General features: G+C 53.8%; 1 protein-coding gene across 5 annotated transcripts in view; it reads right to left on the reverse strand.

The window, feature by feature from the left end:
* The window catches only part of NFATC1 (nuclear factor of activated T cells 1), a 113129-nt gene extending 96516 nt beyond the window's left edge, over positions 1-16613 (reverse strand). For 4 of the 5 annotated variants that reach the window (XM_086743141.1, XM_086743139.1, XM_086743137.1 and 1 more), the window contains exons 1-2: positions 16473-16613; positions 7008-8106 (exon numbers count right to left, since the gene is read on the reverse strand). In XM_086743141.1, the coding sequence (XP_086599267.1) occupies positions 7008-8106; positions 16473-16605 (1232 nt within the window). In that variant the 5' untranslated portion in view covers positions 16606-16613. Of the gene's footprint in view, positions 1-7007; positions 8107-12525; positions 12722-16472 lie in introns of those variants that run through there. The other variant, XM_086743138.1, reaches the window with a different exon arrangement.
* Between the last annotated feature and the right edge of the window lie 6009 nt (positions 16614-22622).

Genomic DNA, 22622 nt, shown 5'->3' on the forward strand with positions numbered 1-22622 from the left:
CTTCCACTACTAGACACTCAAACAAAGAGCGAAGAGATGGCAAAAAATTACAGGCAATTGGCCATTGTCTATAGCCACTATTCTTTGCCTAGCACATTAGGTACACAAACTTTAGTCTGAAAGAGTCTTAAAAAAAAAAAATTCTGGGTAAACCATATTTGACTAATGATAAATGACAAAGAGCAGAGCAAAACAGCTGTGTCTCTCCTGGTGATGATCAGCACACATTTTTAAACAGATGTTTCTGGTTTTAAGTAAATTCTCACTTGATGGATCTTTTTTTTCTTTTTTTTCTGAGGAGACATCATCTATCAGATTAGACATTTTTAACACTTAATTAAAAAGGACAGCTCTGATGATCAGTGTAGCCCTCAGGTGAAGAGGGATTTTTTTTTAAAGATACATGGAAGTAAGTAATAGTTCCATAACTAATTCTATCTCTTAAAAAAAAAAAAAAAAAGAAAAAACCCACTAAAAACCCTTTCAAATCAGCACTCGAAAATGTCAGTATAATCAAGTTGTAAAATTCATGTTCTCAAACAAAGCCTGAAAATAAATACACAGCATGCTGTTAGCCTGCAATCTATCACTGAAATTCAAAAATACCACCTGCCCAATTATAAATTGACAATTAATGGCAGTTTTCCTGATGAAGGAAGCAGAGTGATGCATTTAACAGTGTCATGGGCTGGGGCTGTCAGAGCCATTTCCTATGTTAGGTTATCTTCATCATGCACTTAATTTCCTGCAGCTAAATGCAGTTAAAGGAAAAAGTCACCACACAAAGGGTGTAGTGGTAAAATCAAATCTGGTTGCTGCAAATAAACCTTATCGTTTTGAAAAGGCCCAAACTACCTCATCTAGCTGGCATCACGCGGAGGGGAGAAGAGCCCCTCCACAGGGGTCACAAAGAGAAATAAAAGGTCTTCACGCAGTCTTCCGATCAAATATACAGCAGTGTACTTCCCTCAGATCGAATTTTCCACCAACTGAAAACCTGTCCCGTCCCTTTCTACGCCGTAATAAATCTAACTGCAGTCCTCCTAAATCCTGTAATGAGGGATGGTTGTTTCAAGGCGAGTTCACAAAACCTGGGGTTAGGCTGCAGAAAACTCGCTCAGTGTAACTCTGCCCTACATAAATCAGATTACAAAACAGATGAATAGTGATTTATTTTGCATACACCAGATACACAATATGATTAAATCAAAAACAGATTATCCAGTCTGGCTGACTTCTGCCTTTAGCAGAAAGATTTATCAACTTATGAAAAAAAAAAAAAGAAAGATAATAAGCAGCACACTGGACGGCGAGGAAACAAAGCCAAAAAATTCTACTGAACTTTGCAAATGTGTTTAAGCCCCGTTTTCACACAGCTGCTATGCATTTGGGAATTAAGTTACCATTACACTTTCTAAGCTACTAGGTGCCCAAGGCCACTTGATAAAGAGATGTGCACACATCTTCGTCCTTCACTAGGCTGCTGTGCAGAAGTGTCAGCGTGATGGCAGGTGTCGGACCGGGACTGACTCTGCTCGCTGGCCACGTACCACAGCACGGAGTCACCCACCCCAGCCAGCTGCCCCGCAGCGATGCAGGCCACTGCCCGGAAGAGCAGGACGGCAAGTGCGTTTCGGCACCCCAAGCAGGAGCAGGGCTGAGACTGGGTGCCCTGCACAAAACTTTATTTTTTTTTCTAACAGGGAGTGTTCCTTTAGAAACAAAACCATAAACTAGAGAAACCACAGGGCTTCTGAAACTTTTACCAGGCTGCTAGCTTGCCCCTGCTCCAACTGTGCACCAAATGCAAATATGGTTACAATTTATTATTTATTACCGGCATCTCACATTGAAGCAGATGCCTGTTAAAGATCCACGTGTATTTCTTCAAGGAGTAAGAAAACAACAATAATGCCTACATGTCCACCGACTTGGTTGTGGCCAGAAAAATATACCTGCTTTATATTTCACCTATAAGTCAACACGAGTAGATTTTTCTCTCTTTTTTTTTTTTTTAAATTTCCTGTCTGACAACCGAGCAGTCTGGCTGTGAGCTGTTAAAATAGATGCTGCGTCCCACCCCAGACTTGGCCGGATTTCGCTGGCATGCCGAGCAAGTAGCTCCTCCATGGAGTGCATACAGCGCACTGGAATTCCTCACACTCAAGTTTGAAAAGACAAGTCCTCATCAGGCTCCTGGATAATACTTAACACTACCGTTCTGAAATTTCATATTCGGAGATCGATTTTCATGGGAAATCTTGCACTTGTTGGCTTAGAGAAAGAACAAGAAACTATTGCTGTGGGAATGGAGATAACAAGTGGCTGGCATGGCATCTCTTCTTCTGAATTTAGAACCACGTGGTGCTAAGACGAGCTGGTGAAGGAAGGCCATTAATAAGACGCTCGCAGGGGCGTTTGAATGAACAGAAAAAAAGAGCCAGGAGAAAGCGTGGGGAGGATTAAATCAAACAAACAAAATAAATCAGTTTACTGAGACAGGCTTTCAAGCAGCCTTCAGCCTTATGGTACAGCAACCTAAAGCAACCAAAAGCTGCCGCTACCTGGTGGCAAACCGGACTTGTTGAAGCATCTCCACGTCCCCATCCAGCATGAATACAGCTGGAGAGAGAAAAAGGTCAGAGGCAGTGCGGGTTCTTCCCTGTCCACTCCCCTTGCCCCCCAATTAACACTAATGAGTCCCAGGAGATGGTGACTGACACAGACCGGCAAGTTCCCCATCTCACTGGGTCTTGCCCAGACAGCCCTGACTTTGCTTTGTCTGAGGAACTTCCTCTCGCTCGCCATAAACACACAAGCTTGCCATGAACGCACAGGTCAGCAAATCCCGTGCTGCTGCCCCGATGACTATCGCACCTCGAGATAGCTGGTGCCCTTTTTGACCTTCAGAAAACCCCAATTTCTTGAGAAACTCAACTTCTCCCAAGTACGGTTGTCCTCTATCTCATTATCTGGACCACAATACTTTAAAAAAACCAAAAAACCAAACCAGCATCATGAGCATCTGAAAGGTCCACAAATCAAAACAAAGAAGGAAAAAATAGGCAACATTTTAAAGTTACAACTTTTAAGGAAATCATATGGTTTGTGGCTTCAATGAACAATTTTTGCACGTGCGAGTTTAATACTTTCACAGTCACAAAAGTGGAATCCAAAAAATCCATAAAAAATAAACAAGCTCATCGACGCAGATAAAAGCCAAATGTGCTTTTGCAACTGGTAGACACGTACCCAGGCATACATTCTCTGGGTGCAAACTACAGCCTCCATATCTAAAACTACATAACCCTGTGTCTGCGAGGTCAAGAACACACACATGTATTTCTGAGGCTGAAAAAGCAACTGCAGCTAAAGAAAATGTGGCTTTCAACGGTAAAAAAAAAACAAAAACAACTGTACAAGAAAATACAGTAGGGAACTTTTATAAGCCACCTGGAACTGGGTGTCTATTCCTGGAAGCTCCTTTTGGTGTGGTAGACCTCATACATGCATACACCCGACCAACAAACCCAACCATTTCTCTTCTCCCTCCCCTCAAAAAAAAACTACGTTTAATGAAAAGTGTTACAGCCCAACACCCTTCTTGGATTAAACTGATGACACTTGAAATAAACTACAACACGTTACCTTTCAATGAGTAAGAAACTGTCTCTAGGAAATTTCAGGTTCTGTTTAGTCAAATACAGTGGCTAAAGAGGAAGTAAAAAAATGTAGAAGATATCTCAGAAATCCAGCACTTTCATGAGTGCCTACACTTTTTGTTGTCATATAGGATGATTTGGGACATACTAACGAGCGGGTAAAAAAATAAAAATGGGATTTTAGTTTTGGAAATAGTCAGCAACACTGCCCCCGCACCCGAGGGCAGAAGTCCAGTCCTGTACTTCCATTTTGGCTGTGACATTTTTCCCCTTGAGAGATTCTGCATTATACAGCCCTGAGGAGTGATGGAAAAACATCACAGAAAGGAACACAACTGGGACAGCAAGGGCCTGAGAAACACAGACCATCACTTGCTCATATAGTAACTGCCTGGTAGAGGGCTTCTTTTTAAAACTATTTGCTACTTTAACTATAAAAGAGACAGAAAGTTATTTCTTTTGGGTGAGACAGCACAATGCGTAAACACTGAAACAAAAGACGACCTTGGAGATAAAAGCTAAAGCAGAACTTCACAAAGACCATCTCTCTGGACTTTCTGTGTAATGAGTTGCCTCCAATAGTTTTTGAGGCAGACTGGTGCACTTTGGTAACCCATTTTGGTCTGGAAAAGGTACGATTCCCATCACTACCTCCGGGTTTGTCCAAAGCTTCCTGAAAAATCTCTCCTTGGTCTCTGCATAATTTCTACATCCAAAGACGAGGTGCGAGGCCCTGGGCGGCAACTGGAGCACCACAGACAAATCGCCAGCAGACTTACGTTAACCTCTGCCTCGGCTGCGGGGTCGGGGTCTGCCCTCCCACCGCGTCCTGCGATCCTCGGCACCCGCGTCCCCAGTCCCACACAGGAACAGAGTCACAGGCTCACAGCCCATGAAGGGGACGTGTGAGCCCAAGCCTGCTCCGAAGAGCCCAAAGCCCGGGGACCACGCCAAGCCTCCCAGGTCACGGTCATCTCAAGCAACCAAGACAAGCATGAGGCACAGAAAGACCTCGTTTCTGTTAAGGCAGCTGTTGTTATACTCTTATTATATACTCTTCTTATTATTCCCTTGCTCTGGGACTTAAAAAGCCTGAAGCGGATTGAGCTTTAAACATGATAAACGAAAAACGTCAGCAATTTTAGAAACAATACCAAAAAAGCAGTTTCCCTTTTAGACTGATGCCTGCTATAAAATCCCGGGAAAGGAGAGAGCACCCGGCCGACGCTCTGCCTGAGCCTGCTCCCTCCTGCCCCCAAAGAGACAGGAATGCCAGAGAGAGGGAGGGAAAGGCATCAGTGATTTTCCAAGGCACGCTGGCTTTTGATGAAAATTGTACCGTGTATTCAGGAAGAGACAGAGGAGGCAATCAAATCTGGTTATCTCAAAATCATTATAAGCGGGTAGATTTTGGAGCCCGAGTTGTTTGTTGGAACCCACCCCTGCAGCCCTCGCGTTTGAAATAGAACAGATGTGTAAAATAACAGGAAAAAAATCCAGCTCTGTTGTGACAAATTCTTAACCAATTTTTTTGGAAAGACTTAAAATAACATAGTTTCTGTTGCGTAGGCTGTGATCTTGTTGACGTCCATGCTCAGCTGCCCAGCACTTACATATACATAAAACGAGAGGTATTTTTGGTGGAAGGAAGCATGGTCAGTGTATTTGACTGGTAAAATAACTTAAAATCGCATTTCGACAGTAACTTCCAACTGCCCTGGAGCACGAGTTAATGAGATCACATGGAAACATATTGTGAACCAGGAAACATATTTTATACAAGACCAAAACAGTGGAAAAAAATGTTAAATACACAACGTAGCGGGGCTCCACTTTGTACGCTTCACCTTTCTTTTTTGTGTTAGCGCGCAGGCAGGCCGGCTGCCTCCTGACGGGCTGCAGCGAAGTGCCCACGGGCCGCTCGCTACAAGGGGAAGACAAAAGGCCATTTGGTCAAACTGCCCTGTTACTGCCCTTGAAGTCTTTGGCAAAAAGCAGCTCCCCGATGAGCAAGCCCACGGCTGGCCTCTCTGATGAGGGCGGGCTACTTGGCACTTCAGTGGGAGAACATAAAAGGCTTTTTTAAGTATGCGGGAAGGCTCTGAGGGATTTGTCCGGTGTTAAAAGCCTCAATCCCAGCTCCGAAAGGCAGCCAGCACTCACCTCTGGCTGGCTCGGCCAGACCCAAAGGGGTTGCTGCGTTTCCCAGTGCTCAGTTGAGCCAGGGTCCTGCAAGGAGCATGGGCAACGCATGGAGGAGGAGGAGAACGATGAGGAAGGGGACCACAGCACTACATGCTGTAACCCAAAGGGCCACAGAGCGCTCAATCTCAGTTTTGGGAGACAGTGCGTGGCAGAGAGGTGCTGGCTAGAGAAAAATAAGACCGGCAGGGCTGAGATTCAGCAAAGTTATCACCGATTAAAACATTCCAGCTACACGTTCACATCATTCATTTTGAGAAAGCCAGCTCTGCTGTCAAAAGGAAGAAGTCAGAAGGGCTTTGGGAGGAAGAGGAGGGGGGTAGCCATCACAACAAGGGACTGAGATCGGATTGCAAACTTGTGGAAAGCCAAACTCTTTTCCTGCACCATATGCCACTGCATATACAGCCTTTAGAAGACTCCAAAATAAAGACCATAACTGAGACTGAAAGAGAAAGCCATGGACGTAACCCAAATTCTGGCTACTCTGTGGCGCTTCCCACGCGGAGCCCTCCTGTGATAAATAAATGCGACCAGTATACTATCATCTGACAAATAAGGTTTTCTTCTTTAAACATAAAAATCGTGGGGAAGGGGGAAAAAGAAAAACACTGTCCAATGCAGACAGGAAAAGAAGACTGGTAAGAAGCTTTCAGATGAAGAGAAGTAAAAGCTGAACCAATGCACAGAAGAACCATATTCCTATTCTCTTTGTATTCACTGTCTATAAAGCGTAAATGTAAAAGGCTCTGTAACAGCCACAATACTGGGAACATCTCTTAGTCCTGCAACAAAAACATATTAAGTAAAGCCATAAGTTCGATGGTACCAAATTGTCCTGCTGCTTGACCAGCTTCTGAATAACCCATTTCCACATTGCTCAGGCTGGGGCTGGTCCCCTGGGAAGCACATAACCAGTTACAACCCACATGTGGATGACTCCTAGGACAGACTTTTTAACCCTTCAAGGCTTTACTTGTGGTCACACCACACCAATGACAAAGGCAGCATCGCAAGAAACAGCTAAGTGGCATGAGTGGATGGGCAGATTTGCTTGAAAGCAGAGACTGGAAGGGGAAGCAGGAATAAAAAGCATGCAATAAAGATATTAACAGGACTGGCCTCTAAGTCAGGGTCCCTTACCTCATGTAGGATGTCGGAGACAGAGACTTTGGTTTGGCCCACTGGTAGGGATGCTGTGGCACAGACAGGTACTGCTCGCAGAAGTTTCCTTTCCTGATGTGCTGGAAGCTGGAGAAGTCTTCCGGTGACAAATCAGCAGTTGGCGATATGGTCCCGTGATCCTCGCCAGCCGGTTCAGTTTTGAGAGTCATGGATGGGGTGTGGTCAATGGCGGTCTTCCTTGACTTGATGGGAATCCCATCATTCATATCTATGGTGCTGTCAGTGGTGAGGGCATTGATGGCAGCGACAATGGCGGAGCTGGTGTACTGGTTGGTGTTCCCCAGCCACGTCTCATCCGTGACGCTGACCCGTGGCGAGTTTTGCGGAGAAGGCGTGGGAGAGTGGTGCGGGGAGTAGGAGGCCTGCCGGCCATTGAGGCTGTACTTTCTCTTGTTGCAGGGAGACGGAGGCCTGGAGTTGCGAGCCCCCAGCCAGTTCTCCTCTGTGATGCTCGTCCTGGGAGACGTTGACGGAGAGTGCCTCGGGGAGCTGAGCAAAGTGCAGGCCACCATGCTGCGCTGGTAGCCCTCCTCTGTGTCAGTGGTCTTTGGAGAGACACATGGGGACTGCCATGGAGAGGTCTGGGGGGAGGTGTACGGATACGAGTAGTTGGACTCGTAGGAAGACGCTTCGGAGTTGCAGCTTCTGGAAGACAAGCTACTCGCTGGGCTCAGGCAGGATGGGTCTCTGTACGCCTCAATGTTCGGCAAGTTCAAAGTGGCAGTGGAAGGCGACCGCTTGGCATTCGGGATGGCCTCCTCAACCTCATCGTGGAAAAATTGGTTGTTGTTATGATGAAGTCCCATGTAAGACGTTATCTCAATTCTAGGGCTTTCCAGTGCTGGAGCTCCATTAGGTCTGATGTTTGGCGGCAGGTAATACTCGGAGGCCCCACTGTCCATGTGTCCTCCATATCCAGAAGGATGGTTTGTTGATGGGACAACTGAAATGACGGGATTTGATGTCTGAAGGCCATGACATGGAGTTGACAATGAGGAATGTGCCACATTCAGGGGCAAGCCAGCATTTACGTTTGAAGATGTATAATTATAGTGTTCTGGAAAACAAACAAACAAACAAACAAGAATGATATGAAGTGCTGCACAAACACACTCATTCAGTAACACAGACAGCTGGAGCAGGGGGACATGGCACAACACACAAAAACGCACTCCTTAACAACCCAGCCCACACGAGAAGCTGCAGGACATCATCCTTGAAAATGCCACTAACCGGACAGCACAAGACAAGCTGTCTTGGGAGGGGGGTGTACACAAACTGAGTTTATCCTGAGGACACTCTTCTTATGTGAACCTTCAAAGAAAAAAAAACCAGTCTTCAAACAACGTTGCTTCAGCGCTTGGAGACTGCAGCCCTGCTCAGGAGATGTGCTTTTACGTAAGTGAGCCTAATTCCCTCCCTGAAAAGTTGGAATACACAAAAAACACAGGACAAAAAAAAACAAAAGCGGAGGCAGGCTAAAGCAAAGAACATGATCTACTGCATTATGTTAAAAAAATTAGACACAACCGAAATTTCCATTACAGCAAGTTTCCAACTGGTTCCAGTTAACGAGGATTTTGGAACAAGACGCATCTATTGACCTGCTCTGGTTTCTGGGACCACTTATCCTCCAGCCCAACTGGCAGAGGCCAGGTGAAGGATAAACATGGATGTCTCACTACTCTGCGATAGCTGAAATTCCACCGGAATTGCTGGTTATTGCGTGCACCACATCGAGCACTGCCAGCAGCGTGCTCTTGGCTGACGGTCTAACCATTTAACAGCTCCGGGTGTATAAAAGCCGCAGCAGAGCTGCACCGTCGGCGGGCGGAAAACCAGGAAGGTGACAGATCACATCACAGACTTGGGCTGACGGGCTCCCCAACCCAGCGCAGGGGTACAAACCGCTCTTCGCATGCCTCCATCCCTGATGCGCTACGGGGACTGGCATCTCAGAGCTGGTCCATAAGAGACCACCCCTGCCTCGCTCCACTGTTGCCCTCCTGAAGGGATCCCTTCAGCTCCGCTCTCCTGTCCCAGGGCTGCGTGTATCTCTCTCTGCCATCCAGAGTTACCAATGAGCCGTGCACAGGGAAATGGGCAGCCCTCAATGAAGGGCAACGTGCTCCTGGTGCCCAAATTCCCTTGGGAGACACGGAAAAGCCTTACTAATTACTGCAGCTGTTATTCCCATTGCGATCCTGCTCCCCGGAAGCGCTGCAGATGCAAACGAGCCTCCGAGCGGGTAATGCCAGCGCAGCCGGCTATTCTCTTTCTTCTGTTTATCAGCTCAGCCCTCTCTGGTGTCATCCTCCGGCGATCCCGCGCTCGCCTTTCTCTCTGGCCACGACTCCAAGGCCAACGGTACTTAGGAAAAATTAATGTGCTGCTGCAGTTTCACAGCAACTCTGTGATGCTCCGGCTGATGTGTGTCATTCCAGGTAAACAGGTAGGAATGACGAGGAGCCTTTTGAACCCACTCTCTAGTCTGCCTTCAGAGATTGGCCGTTTACGGAGGAAGGGTCATTAAATTACACCAGAGCGTGCCACAAATAAAACTGGGTTATTCAAAACACGCTGCAGCTTCGCACTCTACTCAAACAACAAGGCAGGCAGGAGCTATGGAGAAGGAGGTGCCATTTCGACAGGGATAATCCCACTGCAGTGCTCACAGCCAGGAGCAGATCTGCCTGGCGGACCAGAGTCCCCCGCCTTGCAAAATTCGTCCCCTTTTGTTGCTGCCCTGCCGCACAGCCCAGTGTCACCACAACCACCGCCACTTCCCTCTCACTCTTCATGGAAAAAAAAACAAACGCAAAGTGGTACAACAGTGGTAAGACCTTCTCCGTTTCAAAAATTAGCTCAGAAAATAAGGTCTAAGCAGTGCCTTCAAGGCAGCATCAACCCCTTCACGGCTTCCTCCAGCTCCAGAGGAAGGTGATGTCCGCGACACCGCACTGCCGCCGGGACGCTGGCGAGGCTCCTCTCCCGCGTACGCCCCATGGGCCACCCCAGCTCTGCGCCCACCAGGTGGGCTTTGCAGAGGGGGTACAACAGCAGCGTCTGCTGCCCGCAGAATCAGTGCTTTTAGATCTTTTATTAAAAATAAACAGGCAAACAAACAAAACAGCAGGGACAATCACTACCTGTGTGAAGAGTGCCCAGCAGTTCTCTTAAAAAATCAAGTGCACGACTAGGGTGAAATTCAACCACTGAAGTCTGCTGCAGATCTGCAGCCCAGGCCACTCACGCAATATAAAGGCTCAGACCAGCCTTTGGAATCCAATTTTAGGAAAAAAAAAAAGTCTCAAGTGCTCTAAGCAACAAGTTCTCCTAACGCACATGGGAAGGAATGCCCTCTTTTAGAAGCAGTATGCGTATTTTTAAAACGTCAACTTTCAAAGGGCCAAGAAAAATAATGTGTCATGCAACTTCTCACACAATAGCACTCAAAATTGAAAGAAGCAAGACCCAAAGCCTTCCACACATATTTAGGTATCTGAAATTTTCAGGCAGTGTGTAGTAAGTATGCCCAACAAATATAAAAGCCTCAAAGCCAGAACTAGGAACAGGACTGAGTCCTTGGTCTGTAAGCTAAAAACCACCAGCTACAATTTCTGAAAAAGCACATTTTTCTCCACAACTTCCTTATTTAGAAAATTCATCAAATGCACATTCGTTCTCAGCATCCATAAGATGCTGATGTTTTCCTCACCAGGGTGAAGTAGGCATGCAGAAACAAAATGCCAGTCCTGAGGGACGGGAGATAGGGGTGGCTACAAAGGCATGAAACTGCATCACATAACGCAGCTGTGACTCAGACAGTGCCGGCAGGGATGAAAGGAACCTAACGCTTTAACATGGAGTCGTCGTCAGGACCGTGATCTGCAGGGACCCCTAGGACCACTGCACTTACTACCAAGACACTTCCAGTAGCGTATTTTAATATCTTGGGCCAAACCCCAGCATCAGAGAGACCAGTGCAGGTCTGCAACAGTTCCATTCCAACAAACACACACTTCAATTAAGTGTAACGAGGACAAGAAGCTAGACCCCTCGATCTGTGAGCATATCTTTATGTACTGCATTTCATTTTGTGACAACATTAAAAATTCAGAATTTTTTTTTTTTTTTTTTACCTCTAGTTACTTTCACAGATCAAAGGTTTTATTCCTTTCCGTCATTAACGGGCTGATCCCGCAAGGCACTGGACACCCTCAGTTTTTATTTACAGGAATGCCGAACACCTGCAGCTCAGAGGGGCTTCAGCAGTGGTGAGGGCCGTTTCACATTTCTAGAGATGAAGCCACATCTAGGTCTGTGTTTAAATTCCTGCTCTCAAAATTAGTTACTGGAGTTAGGTACCTTTCTCGCTAGGACTCCGACACTCCATCTGCTTAGGCCTCTCCACTTTCCAGGTGTCTAATTACTAGGACGCTCAGCTGAAAAGCTTGGTGCAAAACTCTTTAAAACCACATTTTTCTAAAAACTGAGAAGCTCCTGACAACTATTTGGACACCAACAACGTGCTGGAGAGCTGGGCAACTGGGGAGCATCAGGAAGGGGAGCGCTACGCCTTCAACCGCATGCTGGCAGGCTGCGATATGCTACCGGCAAGGATTTGGGAACCTGCTTCAATTTAAAGGCAAAAAGATGGAGCACAGACACAGAGAGAGCCTGACTCCGAGGCAGCGTTATATCATCTGCTTGTAGCAGAGCTTTTTATGGTGAGCAGCTATCAGTGACGCCGTAGCTGTCAACCTCAGAGCAGGAAAAAAACAAACGACAACTTTCTCTCTGTCTGTGCCCACTCCGGGCTCCTTCGCCTCATCTCCACCTCGAGTATCGTTAAAAGTCATTTTAAAAAGCCAGCCGGACCGAGACAACAGGACTGGGAGCGGTGTGACCCGTGATAAATTCAGCCCCGTTATTTTTATTTATGGATGACCTTCAAGCTAAACTCTGAGCCAAACTAGCTCCAGCTCACGGGGGCGGAGGGGGGTGGGGGGGCAGGGAAGCAGAAGTGAGTTTTTGTAACGGGCAAGACCCAGATCCCCACTTCCACCCCCCGAGGACTTTGGGGATGGCGAGGGCTGTGCGAGGAGGGTGTGTGGGTGTCCCGCTCCCCCCCAGCCCTGGGCGGTCTGCGAGCACAACCCGGCCGGTCACAGGCTGCCAGGAGACCGGGCACCCGCGCCAGCGGGCAACGCGGGGCTTTGCTGAGCCCGAACAACCCCCCAGCTTCAAAACGCAGGCACCAGCTGCCTCCCAAGCCGCCTCCCCTCGCACCTCGCCCGGCTGCTGCAAGGGCACCGCGAACGAAGGCGCCGGGGCGGGATCCCACCCCCGCTCCCGCTTCCCCCCGGGGGCGGGGGTAACTTCCTTCCCCCGTCCCGCACAGGGCTGCGCAGGGGAGGGCTCCGCGCAGCATCCCTCCGCCGGCACCCCCGGAGGTGCCCCGGTCGCGACCCACCTCCGCCGCCCTCATCGCTGTGCTTGAACTCGAAGAGGAAATCGAAATCAAACTCCTGCTCGGCCTCCACGCCCGTCATGGCGCCCGTCGCGACCCCCCCACCCTGCACCTCGCCACACTCCGGCACCCAGGCGGCGGCAGCGGCGCAGCCCCCGGCCCGCCCCGTCGGGCCCGCCCCGTCGCGCCCGGACACCTGCTGCCGGCAGGCCGGGCCGCGCTCCCTCTGGGCGGCGGGGGCGGGCTGCGCGCCAGCTCCGCCGCGGCGCAGGACGGCGGCCGCTGCCGGCGGTAACGTGACCCCAGCCCCGACGGGCGGCCTCTCTCGCTGCCGCCGCCGCCTCTGATCCGCCCTCCCTCCCGCCGTTGATGTTTCCGGGTCGATGCAAACAAACGCGGTGCTCGCTCCCCCCCTCCCCCTCCCCCGCCCCGCCGGGGCTCAGAGCAGCCCGCGCGGCCCGGGGAATCCCTCGGAGGCCGCGGCTCCCACACGTGAGGACCCCGGCTCCCCGGGGGTAGCCGGGCAGCGGGGCTTCACATGCTCCCGCCGCCGCAGGTGTCGGCCCCCCGCCAAACGCAGCGAGGCAGGAGTGGCGCTTCCCGCCCTTGGCCGGGGGTGCTTCGAGGGGACGGAGGCGCAACACACGGCTCTGCCCGCCCGGCTGCCAAGGCCTCCCCCGAGGGTCCCCACCGCGCCGCGTGCGCGAGCCAGGAGGCTTCGCTTTCATGTATTTATTATTTAATTCGCTCAGTCGCAGCACCCACTAGTGCCAGCTGCTATAAAAAGCGCGTTTAAGCGGGACTCCCAATGCTACCGGCTGCCTCCGGGCACAGGGGGGAGGGAAAGGTCCCCGGGCCGACGCGAAGGGCACCGGGGACCGATGGGGCGAGAAGCGCTCCCCCGGCCTGCCGCCCCTCCCGCTCGTACGAGTTTAAAAAAAAAAAAAAAATCAGGGAAAAATAAATTAGGACTCCCCCCCCCCCCCCCTTTTTTTTTTCTTTTTCTGTCGAGAAACGCGTTTCCGTCAGACTTCCCCGTCCCCTTGGCCAGACTCCGCCAGGCGAAGGCGCTCCCCGCCCCGGCCCGGCCCCCCAGCTCCCCGAGCTTCGGGCCGGATTTCAAAAGGAAAAGTTTTTTTTAGAGCGGTTATGGAAATGGCATTCCCTCCTAAACTTAGGGAATACCATTTTCCAGGCTTACGGCTGAAATCTCCGCTACAAAGTGCCAGGAAAACACAATTTTTTTTTTCCATCAGAGCCCGTTACGCCTTTCCCCCTCGTTGCCGGGACGAGCCGCGCTGCAGCCTCGTCCCTCGCAGCCCCCGGGGGGCACCAGTAGCCCCCGGCTCCGATGGGGCAGCCCCCGGGCACGCAGGGCCCCCCGCGGGGGCTGAGATCCGTTTTGGGGCGGAGGTGAGGGTGGCCTGGGTCCCTGAGTTACCCCAGCCTGCAAAAGGGCCTCGGCAACAGTGGAACCCTCTCCCAGCCCTCCGCACCCGCGCAAGTCCCGCGGCCCCTACCCCGAGAGGGGGAGCCGCCGCACCCCCTCCCAGGGCCTACCGGCGTGACAGCAGCCTCGCCCCAGCCCCCGGCCCCCACCGCTTTCATCGGGCTCGCTCCGCTGCCACCCCAGCCCGCTGTCTGCTCCTCGGAGGCGGCGGACAGGAGGCAAGGAGGGGCCCCCAGGCACTCTGCAGCTCTCACTCCTTTGCCTCTCCTGCTTGCGGTACCTGCGGGATGAGCGAATTGTCCCGAGCTATTCCCGGACGGCTTGGCCTGCCCGTGCCATTAATATTGGTGCCGTCAATGAAACATTTCGATCGGCATCCTTCCCTCGGAGAAAGAGGAAAGACGTGCTACGGACAGGTAAAATCGAAGTGATGCCAGACGTGGGGATGGAATAACAGCGCCGCGCCCGCTAATAATCCAGTTTAAAGCAGAGCCATTAAACTGGGAAGAGCGAAACGAGCACCTCGTTACGACCCAAATTAAAAAAAAAAAAAACGGAGTCCTCCCAACCGGGCCGCTCTGCGAGAGTTTCTTCCCAAGCTCAGCAAAAAACCGAGTGTTTTCTTCGACGGGCGCAGTTCGGCAATCGAGGGGCACCCTCATTTGCAGGCAGCAAGCCTCACTTGCAGGGCGCCGCCGACGTGTTGCCTGGATGGGGTCACCCTTTCTGGCCGGCCTCATTTTCTTAGTCCCTTACAAAAATACATCAGTGAGGAAGAGGACCATCGACGAGGGCTGGCGACATTTTAACACAGGCATCAGCAACGCCACGGGAATAAAAGAGGAGGAATATTTTTGGTTGTTGTTGTTTTTTGGTTTTTTTTTTTTTTTAAGGGACTCCAGTACGCTTTTCGTGTCAGCTGCCTTCTGGGTGTAATTTTTACAAGTTGGTGCGTTCGGTGCCCTTGAAGCCCGGAGCGCTGGGAACGCCGTGCGTGCAGCCCTCGGAGGTCCGCGCGTGCGGAAGGCATGCAAGCCACTGCTATTTAAATAAAAACTGTAATTAACTTTCATCCAAAAAGGCGCTCGCTCGCACGCTTCAAAAGCAGAGCCGCAGTCACAACCCCGCTCGCAGCTTTTGCATTGGCAGGATCCTGTCAACTGAAATGAACCCCTGGAGTGAAAACATCTGTCTGAGGAAAAAAAAAAAAAAAGAACGAAAGAAAAGAAAAAAGAAAAAAGAAAAAAGAAAAAAAAAAGAAAAGATGGGTCCTGAGCGCCCGTCCAGCTTTCCTGGGACAAACCCGGGGAAGGAAGCCCCATACTCCCACGCTGCGGAATAAACACCGCGGACGTGGACTCGACACCCCCTCTCCCCCTTCCCCCCCCCCTCCCGCCCCAGCCCACACGCTTTTTGACAACTTTCACTTTCCACGACGTGCGGGCTCGCTGTGCCCTGCCCGAACCCAGGGGGCTGTTTCAGCCCCAGCCCCAGCAAAGCGGCGGCACCACCGGATCGGAAGGAAACTGAGCAGCCCAGGAGCAGCCGGGGGGGGACAGAGGGGCTGTCCCTCGGGCTCGCAACGGGGAGCTGGGAGCTGCCCCGCACCTGCTGCGTTGCGGGGGTGATGCCCAGTGACCGCCTGCGGGACCCCGCTCCCGGAGCGAGGCGAGAAATGCGAGGAGCAAAAGTTTCTCCGGTGGGCAGAGCGGGGCTGGGTAACGATGCTCCGGGCGGGGGAACAAAAACAAGTCCCGAGTGGCACAGGAGAGGCTGAGGCCGGTCCCAGCGCCAGCGAAACGCTGCCCCTGGCCGGACTCAGCTCAGTCCAGGCGAGCAACTCCCCGCACAGCGCTTCTCCAGCCCCGCGCCCACCAACTTTCCCTCCACAAACTTGGCCGCTGCGTTTTCAGCGCGCTTTCCGCGGCAAGGTTACGACGGGGCATCGACGGAAGCCACGACGGAGAGCCGAGGTCCCGGGGCAAGCGCGCCAGCGGCAGCGGGGAGCCCGCACGCCCAGGGGGACGGGGGACCCTGGGCAGCGACGTGCCCGCCTGTTCCGGTGCGGCGGGGAGGGGTCTGGCCGGCTGGTGCAGCGCCTGGCACTGGCCGGGACCCACTTTTTTTTTTTGTTTTTTGGAGATTCCCTGATTTTCCCAAGAGCCAGGGACGGATACAACTACAAGGCGCATTCTGGCCTGCCCCCAAAACCAACCCCGGGGTCTGGAGACGGGATCCTCCCCGCCACCCCCGGCCGGACCCGGGGCGCCCTCGCAGTCCCGCGCTGGCGGCGGGGAGCGACTGCAGCGGCGCTGCCCGCCGGCACCGCGAGCGGCACCGGGAACGGTCCCGGGCCCGGGCCCGGCGGGAGGCGGCCGGCAGCGGCGCGGTGCGAGGGGCGGAGGAGACACCTATTGGCAAGCGGCCGCCGGGCCGCCGCGGGGAAACACCGGGGGACACCGCCGCCCGCCCCCCTCCCTCCCGCCGTGCCGCTCGTTACCTTCCTCCGCCGCCTTCATGGTGCTGCCGAGCGGGGGGGGACCGCGCTGCGGGGCCGCCGCCGGCCTCTCTCTCCCGCTGGCTGCGTCCCGCGACGGCGGCGCGGCGGCGGCCGGCGGGGCAGCGCTTGGCATTCACCCGGGCGGGGCGGCGGAGCCCCGGTGCCGCGCCCCGGGCCGCTGCCGGCCCCCCGCCCGCCCGCCCGCCCGCCTTCACGCCCCGGGCGCCGGGGCCGCGCCGCCCCCGGCGTGGTGGCCGCGCCCGCGGAGGCACAGGAGCTCGCTGCTGCCGCCGCCGCTGCCCCCCCGGGGCCGGGGCATGGAGAGGAGGGCGGGTGTGCGTGGGGACTTCAGAGGCACTGCCCGCGCCGCGGCGGTGGCGGGACGGGGCGGCGGGAGCTGCCCGCCCGCCGGGTGCGGCGGACGGGGGGACGAGGGGCGAGTGAGGGAGCGGAGCGGAGCAGGGAAGTCTCGCTCTGACGCAGGGCTGCGCGCCCGGCGCCGCCTTTTTAAAGCTGGAAAACACCCCCCACTCCCCCCCCCCCGTCCCACCCCCACCTCCCTTCCCCTCCCGGCCCCTCTCCCCGCCCCGGCCCCGTGATGTCAGCCGGGCCCCGGCGCCGGCGGGCGGCCAGCGGGAGGCGGGCACCGGCGGGCACCGACGGGACCCGGCCGCCCCTCCGGGAGGGCACGGCGTTCGCCCGGCCCCTGGCCCCGCCGCCGCTCGTGGGAGCCGGGTGGCCCCCTCGGGGGAGCGGGCGGCGCGGGGGGATCGCGAAGTGAAGGAAAGGAGACGGGGGAGAGAGGAAGGCGGGCGGCGGGGAGGGTGGAGGGGGGGAAGCGAGGCAGCCTCGCATGCTGAAATCATTATGTAAAAAATCGCAGGCTTCCCCCGCTGTGGAAATTTGGAAAAGAGCATCAACTGGCAGGAGAGAGAAAGGAAAATCCCATTCTGCTAAATTACTAACAGACCCGGTGGACTCGGTTTTCAGTCGCTCCAGATTTTTTATTATTATTTTATTTATTATTATTCTGTAAATACCTCAGCAACACAGTTGTATCTCATCGCTTCGTAGCGGGTGGAAGGAGAGGTTCCCAACCCACAGCGGCTCCTCTCCTCCCACCTCCCACCCACGGGATGCCCCGGCCCGGCCCCCGCCGCGGCCGTGACACCCTGGCACAGGCAGGAGCCCGCCCCCCGACCCTCGGGCGGGGGTTGCCGAGGGGGGGCCGCGCCGCCCCCGCCCCTTCGAGCCCCGCTCCCCTCGCTCCGCGCTCCCCCTGCGTCCTCCCGCTGCCCCCACAGCTGGCAAGGGGGGACCATACTTTCCTCTTGGAATTGGACGGCGGCGTGCGGAGAGTTGGGGTGGTTTTGAGCGTATCTGTTGTATGAAGAGAAAAAAAAATAAAATCGTAAATCTGGTGCCTGACATCCCACATGTGGTTGAAAATAAACCCAATATCAACGAAATCCTGCCTGCTCCTGGGGAACAGGAGGCCGCGGCCGGCTCCTCGGAGCGAGCTCCTCCACTAAATCATCCTGGAAGACGGACCTCACCGAAGAGAAGCACAGCCCACCCCCCAGCCCCGACCCAGCCGTCCCCTCGGGTGTGGAAAAAACAAAAACAAAAGGGCGGCACTTTTCTGTCAAGGAAAACTGAATGTGGAAAAAAAAGAGGGGAGAAACCCTCAAACCTCTGCGGCATCATCCCCAACCTCGAGGCCTGCCCTCAGGCACCCGGGGTGGGTCGCCTGGACGTGGCAGACGCACACCTCGGCGCCCGCCCCCCGCGCAGAGCTGCGGAGCGCCCGCGGGCGCGGAGCGGGACGGGACGGGACGGGACGGGACGGCCTCCCCCCCACCGCGCCGGGACGCCGCCAGGGGGCGCTGCCGGGCGGGGTGGTGCCGCAGCGCCCCCCTGCGACAGCGCGGCGCGCTGCCGGCGCTCGGCGCTCCCGGGGAGGTCGGGGAGGGGGCCGGAGCTGTTTCCCCCCGGTCCCGCGTGCGCCTGGGCGGCTGCCGGAGCTGCCCGACGGGGGCGAGGTGGGGGGGAGATCCCGGCGCCTTCCCGGGAGGCCGGCGCGGGGGTGAGACGCGGGACGGGGGGGCGGGAGCCGCGCTCCCCTCGGCGGGACTCTCCTTTCCTGCCCGCCCCCTCCCGCTCCCCGCCGAAATGACGGAATCCCCCGTCTGTTTCCTCCTGTTTAATGCCGTTGCCCGGACCACCGTGGCTCCGCTCCAAGGCCCCGCCGGCCGGCGTAGGCAGCCGGCAGCGGCGGCGCAGAGCGGGGCCCCCCGGCCCCGGTCCCGCCCCGGCCCCGCCGCAAAGGCCCCGACCCCGGTCCCGGTCCCGGCCCCGGCCCCGGTCCCGGTCCCGCCGCCCCGGGGCCGCCCGCCTCCGCCCTTTGCTCCTCTTCCCTTTCCTCCCGCCTCCCCGAGTTTGTTTACAGCCGCTACTAGGAGAGACTGTTACACGGAGCTTATTTTGGGAGCTGCCGATGACTAACGAAGTTAAAAGGAGCTTCGTACAGAAAACAACCCTATTTTTAGACGGCTGTTGTTTCAGTGGATTATTGTAGCAAATGCACCCTGGCCGTTTTTAAAAAGCCACTTCCCAGATGCCAAATCCTTTCTTCTGCACTGCTGCCGAGGCCCGTGCGCCTGGTCGGCCCCTGCCTTGTTTGCTTCACTTTCCTACATCTACTGGCTCAACCCTGCCCGTAATTGCTATGGCTACAATTAGTTTTAATTAATTTGGACTTTCCGACACACAAACCTACAACTTTTTCCACAGGAGAAAAAGGAGAAAAAAAAAAGAAAGAAAGAAAAATACTCTTGGAGTATTTGGAGCAGTTTGCGGTGACCTCCAGCGCTGGGTCAGCAGGGACCTGAAACGGGAATCACCGCGTGGCAGCTCGGGCACTAAGACCAGACACAGGGCTCCCCATGTCCAAGCTTGGTTTCTCACCCACTAGCCCTAATCCCTTCTGGGTAGCTCACAGTGGGGGTGGGGGGACCTCGGCAGGCTCTGCTCCACTGGATGCTCAGGGCTGAGTGGACATGTGCCCCAGCAAGAAACCCTCACCTTCCTCCAGCACCTCCGCTAACCGCCATTGTATCATGGCTTATCTCCACTGCGGCGAGCTTTACGGGTTCCCCGGGTGGTCCCTCTCCATCCACGCATCCCACAGTAAGGACGAGAGGGCAAGCCGGTGCTCCCTTTCCCTCGCGCTGCGACGGAGGCAGCTGCGTTTGAAAACAAAACGCTCGCTGCTTTTAGCCAGTAATTAGGTTAATTGCCAGGGAGAGTTCGCCTTTCCCGCTCTACCTTTCTGCCTTGGCTGAGACCGAGCATGTGGCAGCTTGCGTGGCCCGGGTCAGGCTGAGAAACTTGGCCATGCTGCTGTGCGCTGAGGCGATGTTTGCAGGAGGCAGTGGGGCATGGCTCACTGGAAGCGGTTGGACCAGGGTGAGAGTTTGGGAAGAAGGGAATGTAGTGCAGTGGGGGACAGAGCAGGCCACAGAGCCTCTGTCTTCGGGCGTAGCCTTTATGGGATCCCACCGATTTCCACTGCCCTGAGGGCAATCAATTTGTACCAGAGAAATCACAAGAAAAAAAACTGTATATCATAGAAGCAAGGAGGGCAGGAGTAGGAAAGGACCTTTCCCTCCCTCTTCCCACCCAGCCATGGGGTGGGTGAGGAGCACTGCCACAGCACTGCTGCACTTCCCGCTGCCCGGCATCGCCAGCCATTGCTGGCTGGCTGAGCCCCTCCAACGCTGGAGCCGCCTACAGCCCCTGGAGCCTGTGTTGGCTCTCTCTGCGTGGCTCAGCTGCCCGACACACGCTTCCTCCGAACCGCACACACCGCTCCTTTGCTCCTCTGGAAGGAGCCAAATGCCACAGGTTGGAACGGGCACTTTTTGATCGCTTTTTACCCCTTCTGTTCATTTTTGCAAGCAAATCTATGAATTTGCCCTCTGCCCTCAGCTCTTATAGAAGCATAGAATCAAAGAATGGTTTGGGTTGGAAGGGACCTTCAAAGGTCATCTAGTCCAACCCCCCTGCAAGGAGCAGGGACATCCCCAACTAGATCAGGTTGCTCAGAGCCTCATCCAGCCTGGCCTTGAATGTTTCCAGGGGTGGGGCATCCACCACCTCTGGGCAACCTGCTCCAGTGTTCCACCACTCTCATTGTAAAAATTTTTTGCCTAGCATCTAATCTAAATCTACCTCCCTCTATTTTAAACCCTTGTCCTATCACAACAGGCCCTGCTGAAGAGTTTCCCCCCGTCTTTCCTGTAGGCCCGCTTTAGGTACTGGAAGGCCGCTGTAAGGTCCCCCTGGAGCCTTCTCTTCTCCCTGCATGTGGATGTAGTGTTGTCTTTTAAAAAAACACCCCCAAACCTGCGGAGTATTTATACAGGATGTTTTAATCGCCGAAGACTCTGGTTGATGTTCACTAGAGTAGTTTCACACGATATTAAGTCATGTGAGTGTGCCTATTCCCTCTTGCATTTTGCTTTTCTCTCTTTTTCTTCGGGCCTCAGCAGACCTGCAGGGACGGTTTGCGCTGAGCTTTGCACGCACAAGCTACAGTATTTCTCAGGGAACCTCTTATTTGACTGAAATACCTTGGTTATTGCCTCATCAGTGCACGCAGGTTCGTAGCACGGCACAACAGACAGGCATGGCCTCTCTTCCCGGCTTGCACCCTGAGCGGCTTGCAAGACACCAGAAAAATTGTTTCTCCATGCGGTCTCCTGTGAAATGGGAGTCTTTCAGCTTCATCTGCACAAAAGTGTTTTGAAAGCAGGACGGGGGGGGGACCTCCCCAAATTTTACCACTATCAAATATTTTCATACAATAAATGCGCAGAATCCAAGGTATGGATCAGAACAAGCCACCCGTGCTCTGCACAGAAATTTTGTTCTGTTTTGGGCTTCTTGCCCTTACATCCTTACGGCCTTTTATATATCCAATGCATATAATAATGGCCATCTCCTTAGGGTCTGCGCTCCCATCTTTCGGGTCTTGGCAGCTTCAAAAGCATCAGCATCTGTTCAGAATTTCATTCATTGTAACAAAAGATTTATAAGCCTCAAGCCTCCCTAACCAAGTCCCTAATTAAAGTCTTTCTAATCCCCTGCTTTGAAAATGGTAACAAGATTTGCTGGAAAAGCAGAGAGCACATGGGCACTGTTTGTGGCCAGTACCGCACCATTTTGAAAACACGTCCATGAACCTTCCAAGCAAGACACGGGGCACACCTGTGTGGTGGCCAGCCGCTGCCTGAAGTCCCCCGCAAAGCTGGAGGCTGGTGCAAAGGCAGAGGCTGGACTCAGGCTCCCATCCCCCCCACCACAGCCCCTTTCAGTGGCTGCCAGAAATCATTTCAGCACTCTGAAGGTGCATTGCACTTAGCAGGACAAATGCCAGAGGAGGAATTTTGTGTGCTTGAATAATGTTGTAATTTACCTTATAACCGGTCTCATTACGACGCTGAGTGCTCTGTTGATTTACCTGGCTTTTGATTTAGGGGACTCTTTTTAAACGCCTATTTAGGAACGCAGCCAGGGACTGCAGGCAAAGGGCCTTAAACCTTTCTGGAGCTACAGTCACCCATTCAGACACAGACTTTTAAAAATCAAGACAGACATCAGACAGCCACACCAGACCCATGTACAGAAAGCTGCGACTGAATTAAAATGAGACATTAGTTCAGAGAAATAATTTCATAATGATACACGCTGCGTTGGTGCCGCTTTGTTTCCTTTTGGGTTTGCCCCTTCTACAAACCTGAATTGCGTGCAGGGGATGCACCTGGTGCTCTGGGCAGACCCCTCGCTGCTGGCTGTGGTCAACGTGCAGCATCTCCTCTCTGCGGCTGCTCCGGACCGAGGTGGGTGCCGGCAGTGGGCTGAATCCCGGACCCTGGCGTCCCACCGCAGTAATTCGGGCACTCCCTTCCCATGCCAAAACAACTGTCAAGAGTGAAAACACCGATACTCTGCGTCTCTCCCTGGATGCTACTGATGAAATGTGCAGTACAGCGGCCGGTTAAGAAATAAAAGCATGTGTAACAAACACTCTGTTTGTAAAATATTACTAAAGAATTGGCAAATTTTTATACTTGTGCGGTATAGACA

This window comes from Chlamydotis macqueenii, chromosome 2, assembly GCF_036417535.1.
Source record: "Chlamydotis macqueenii isolate bChlMac1 chromosome 2, bChlMac1.mat, whole genome shotgun sequence".
In the NCBI taxonomy this organism is placed as follows: Eukaryota; Metazoa; Chordata; class Aves; order Otidiformes; family Otididae; genus Chlamydotis; species Chlamydotis macqueenii.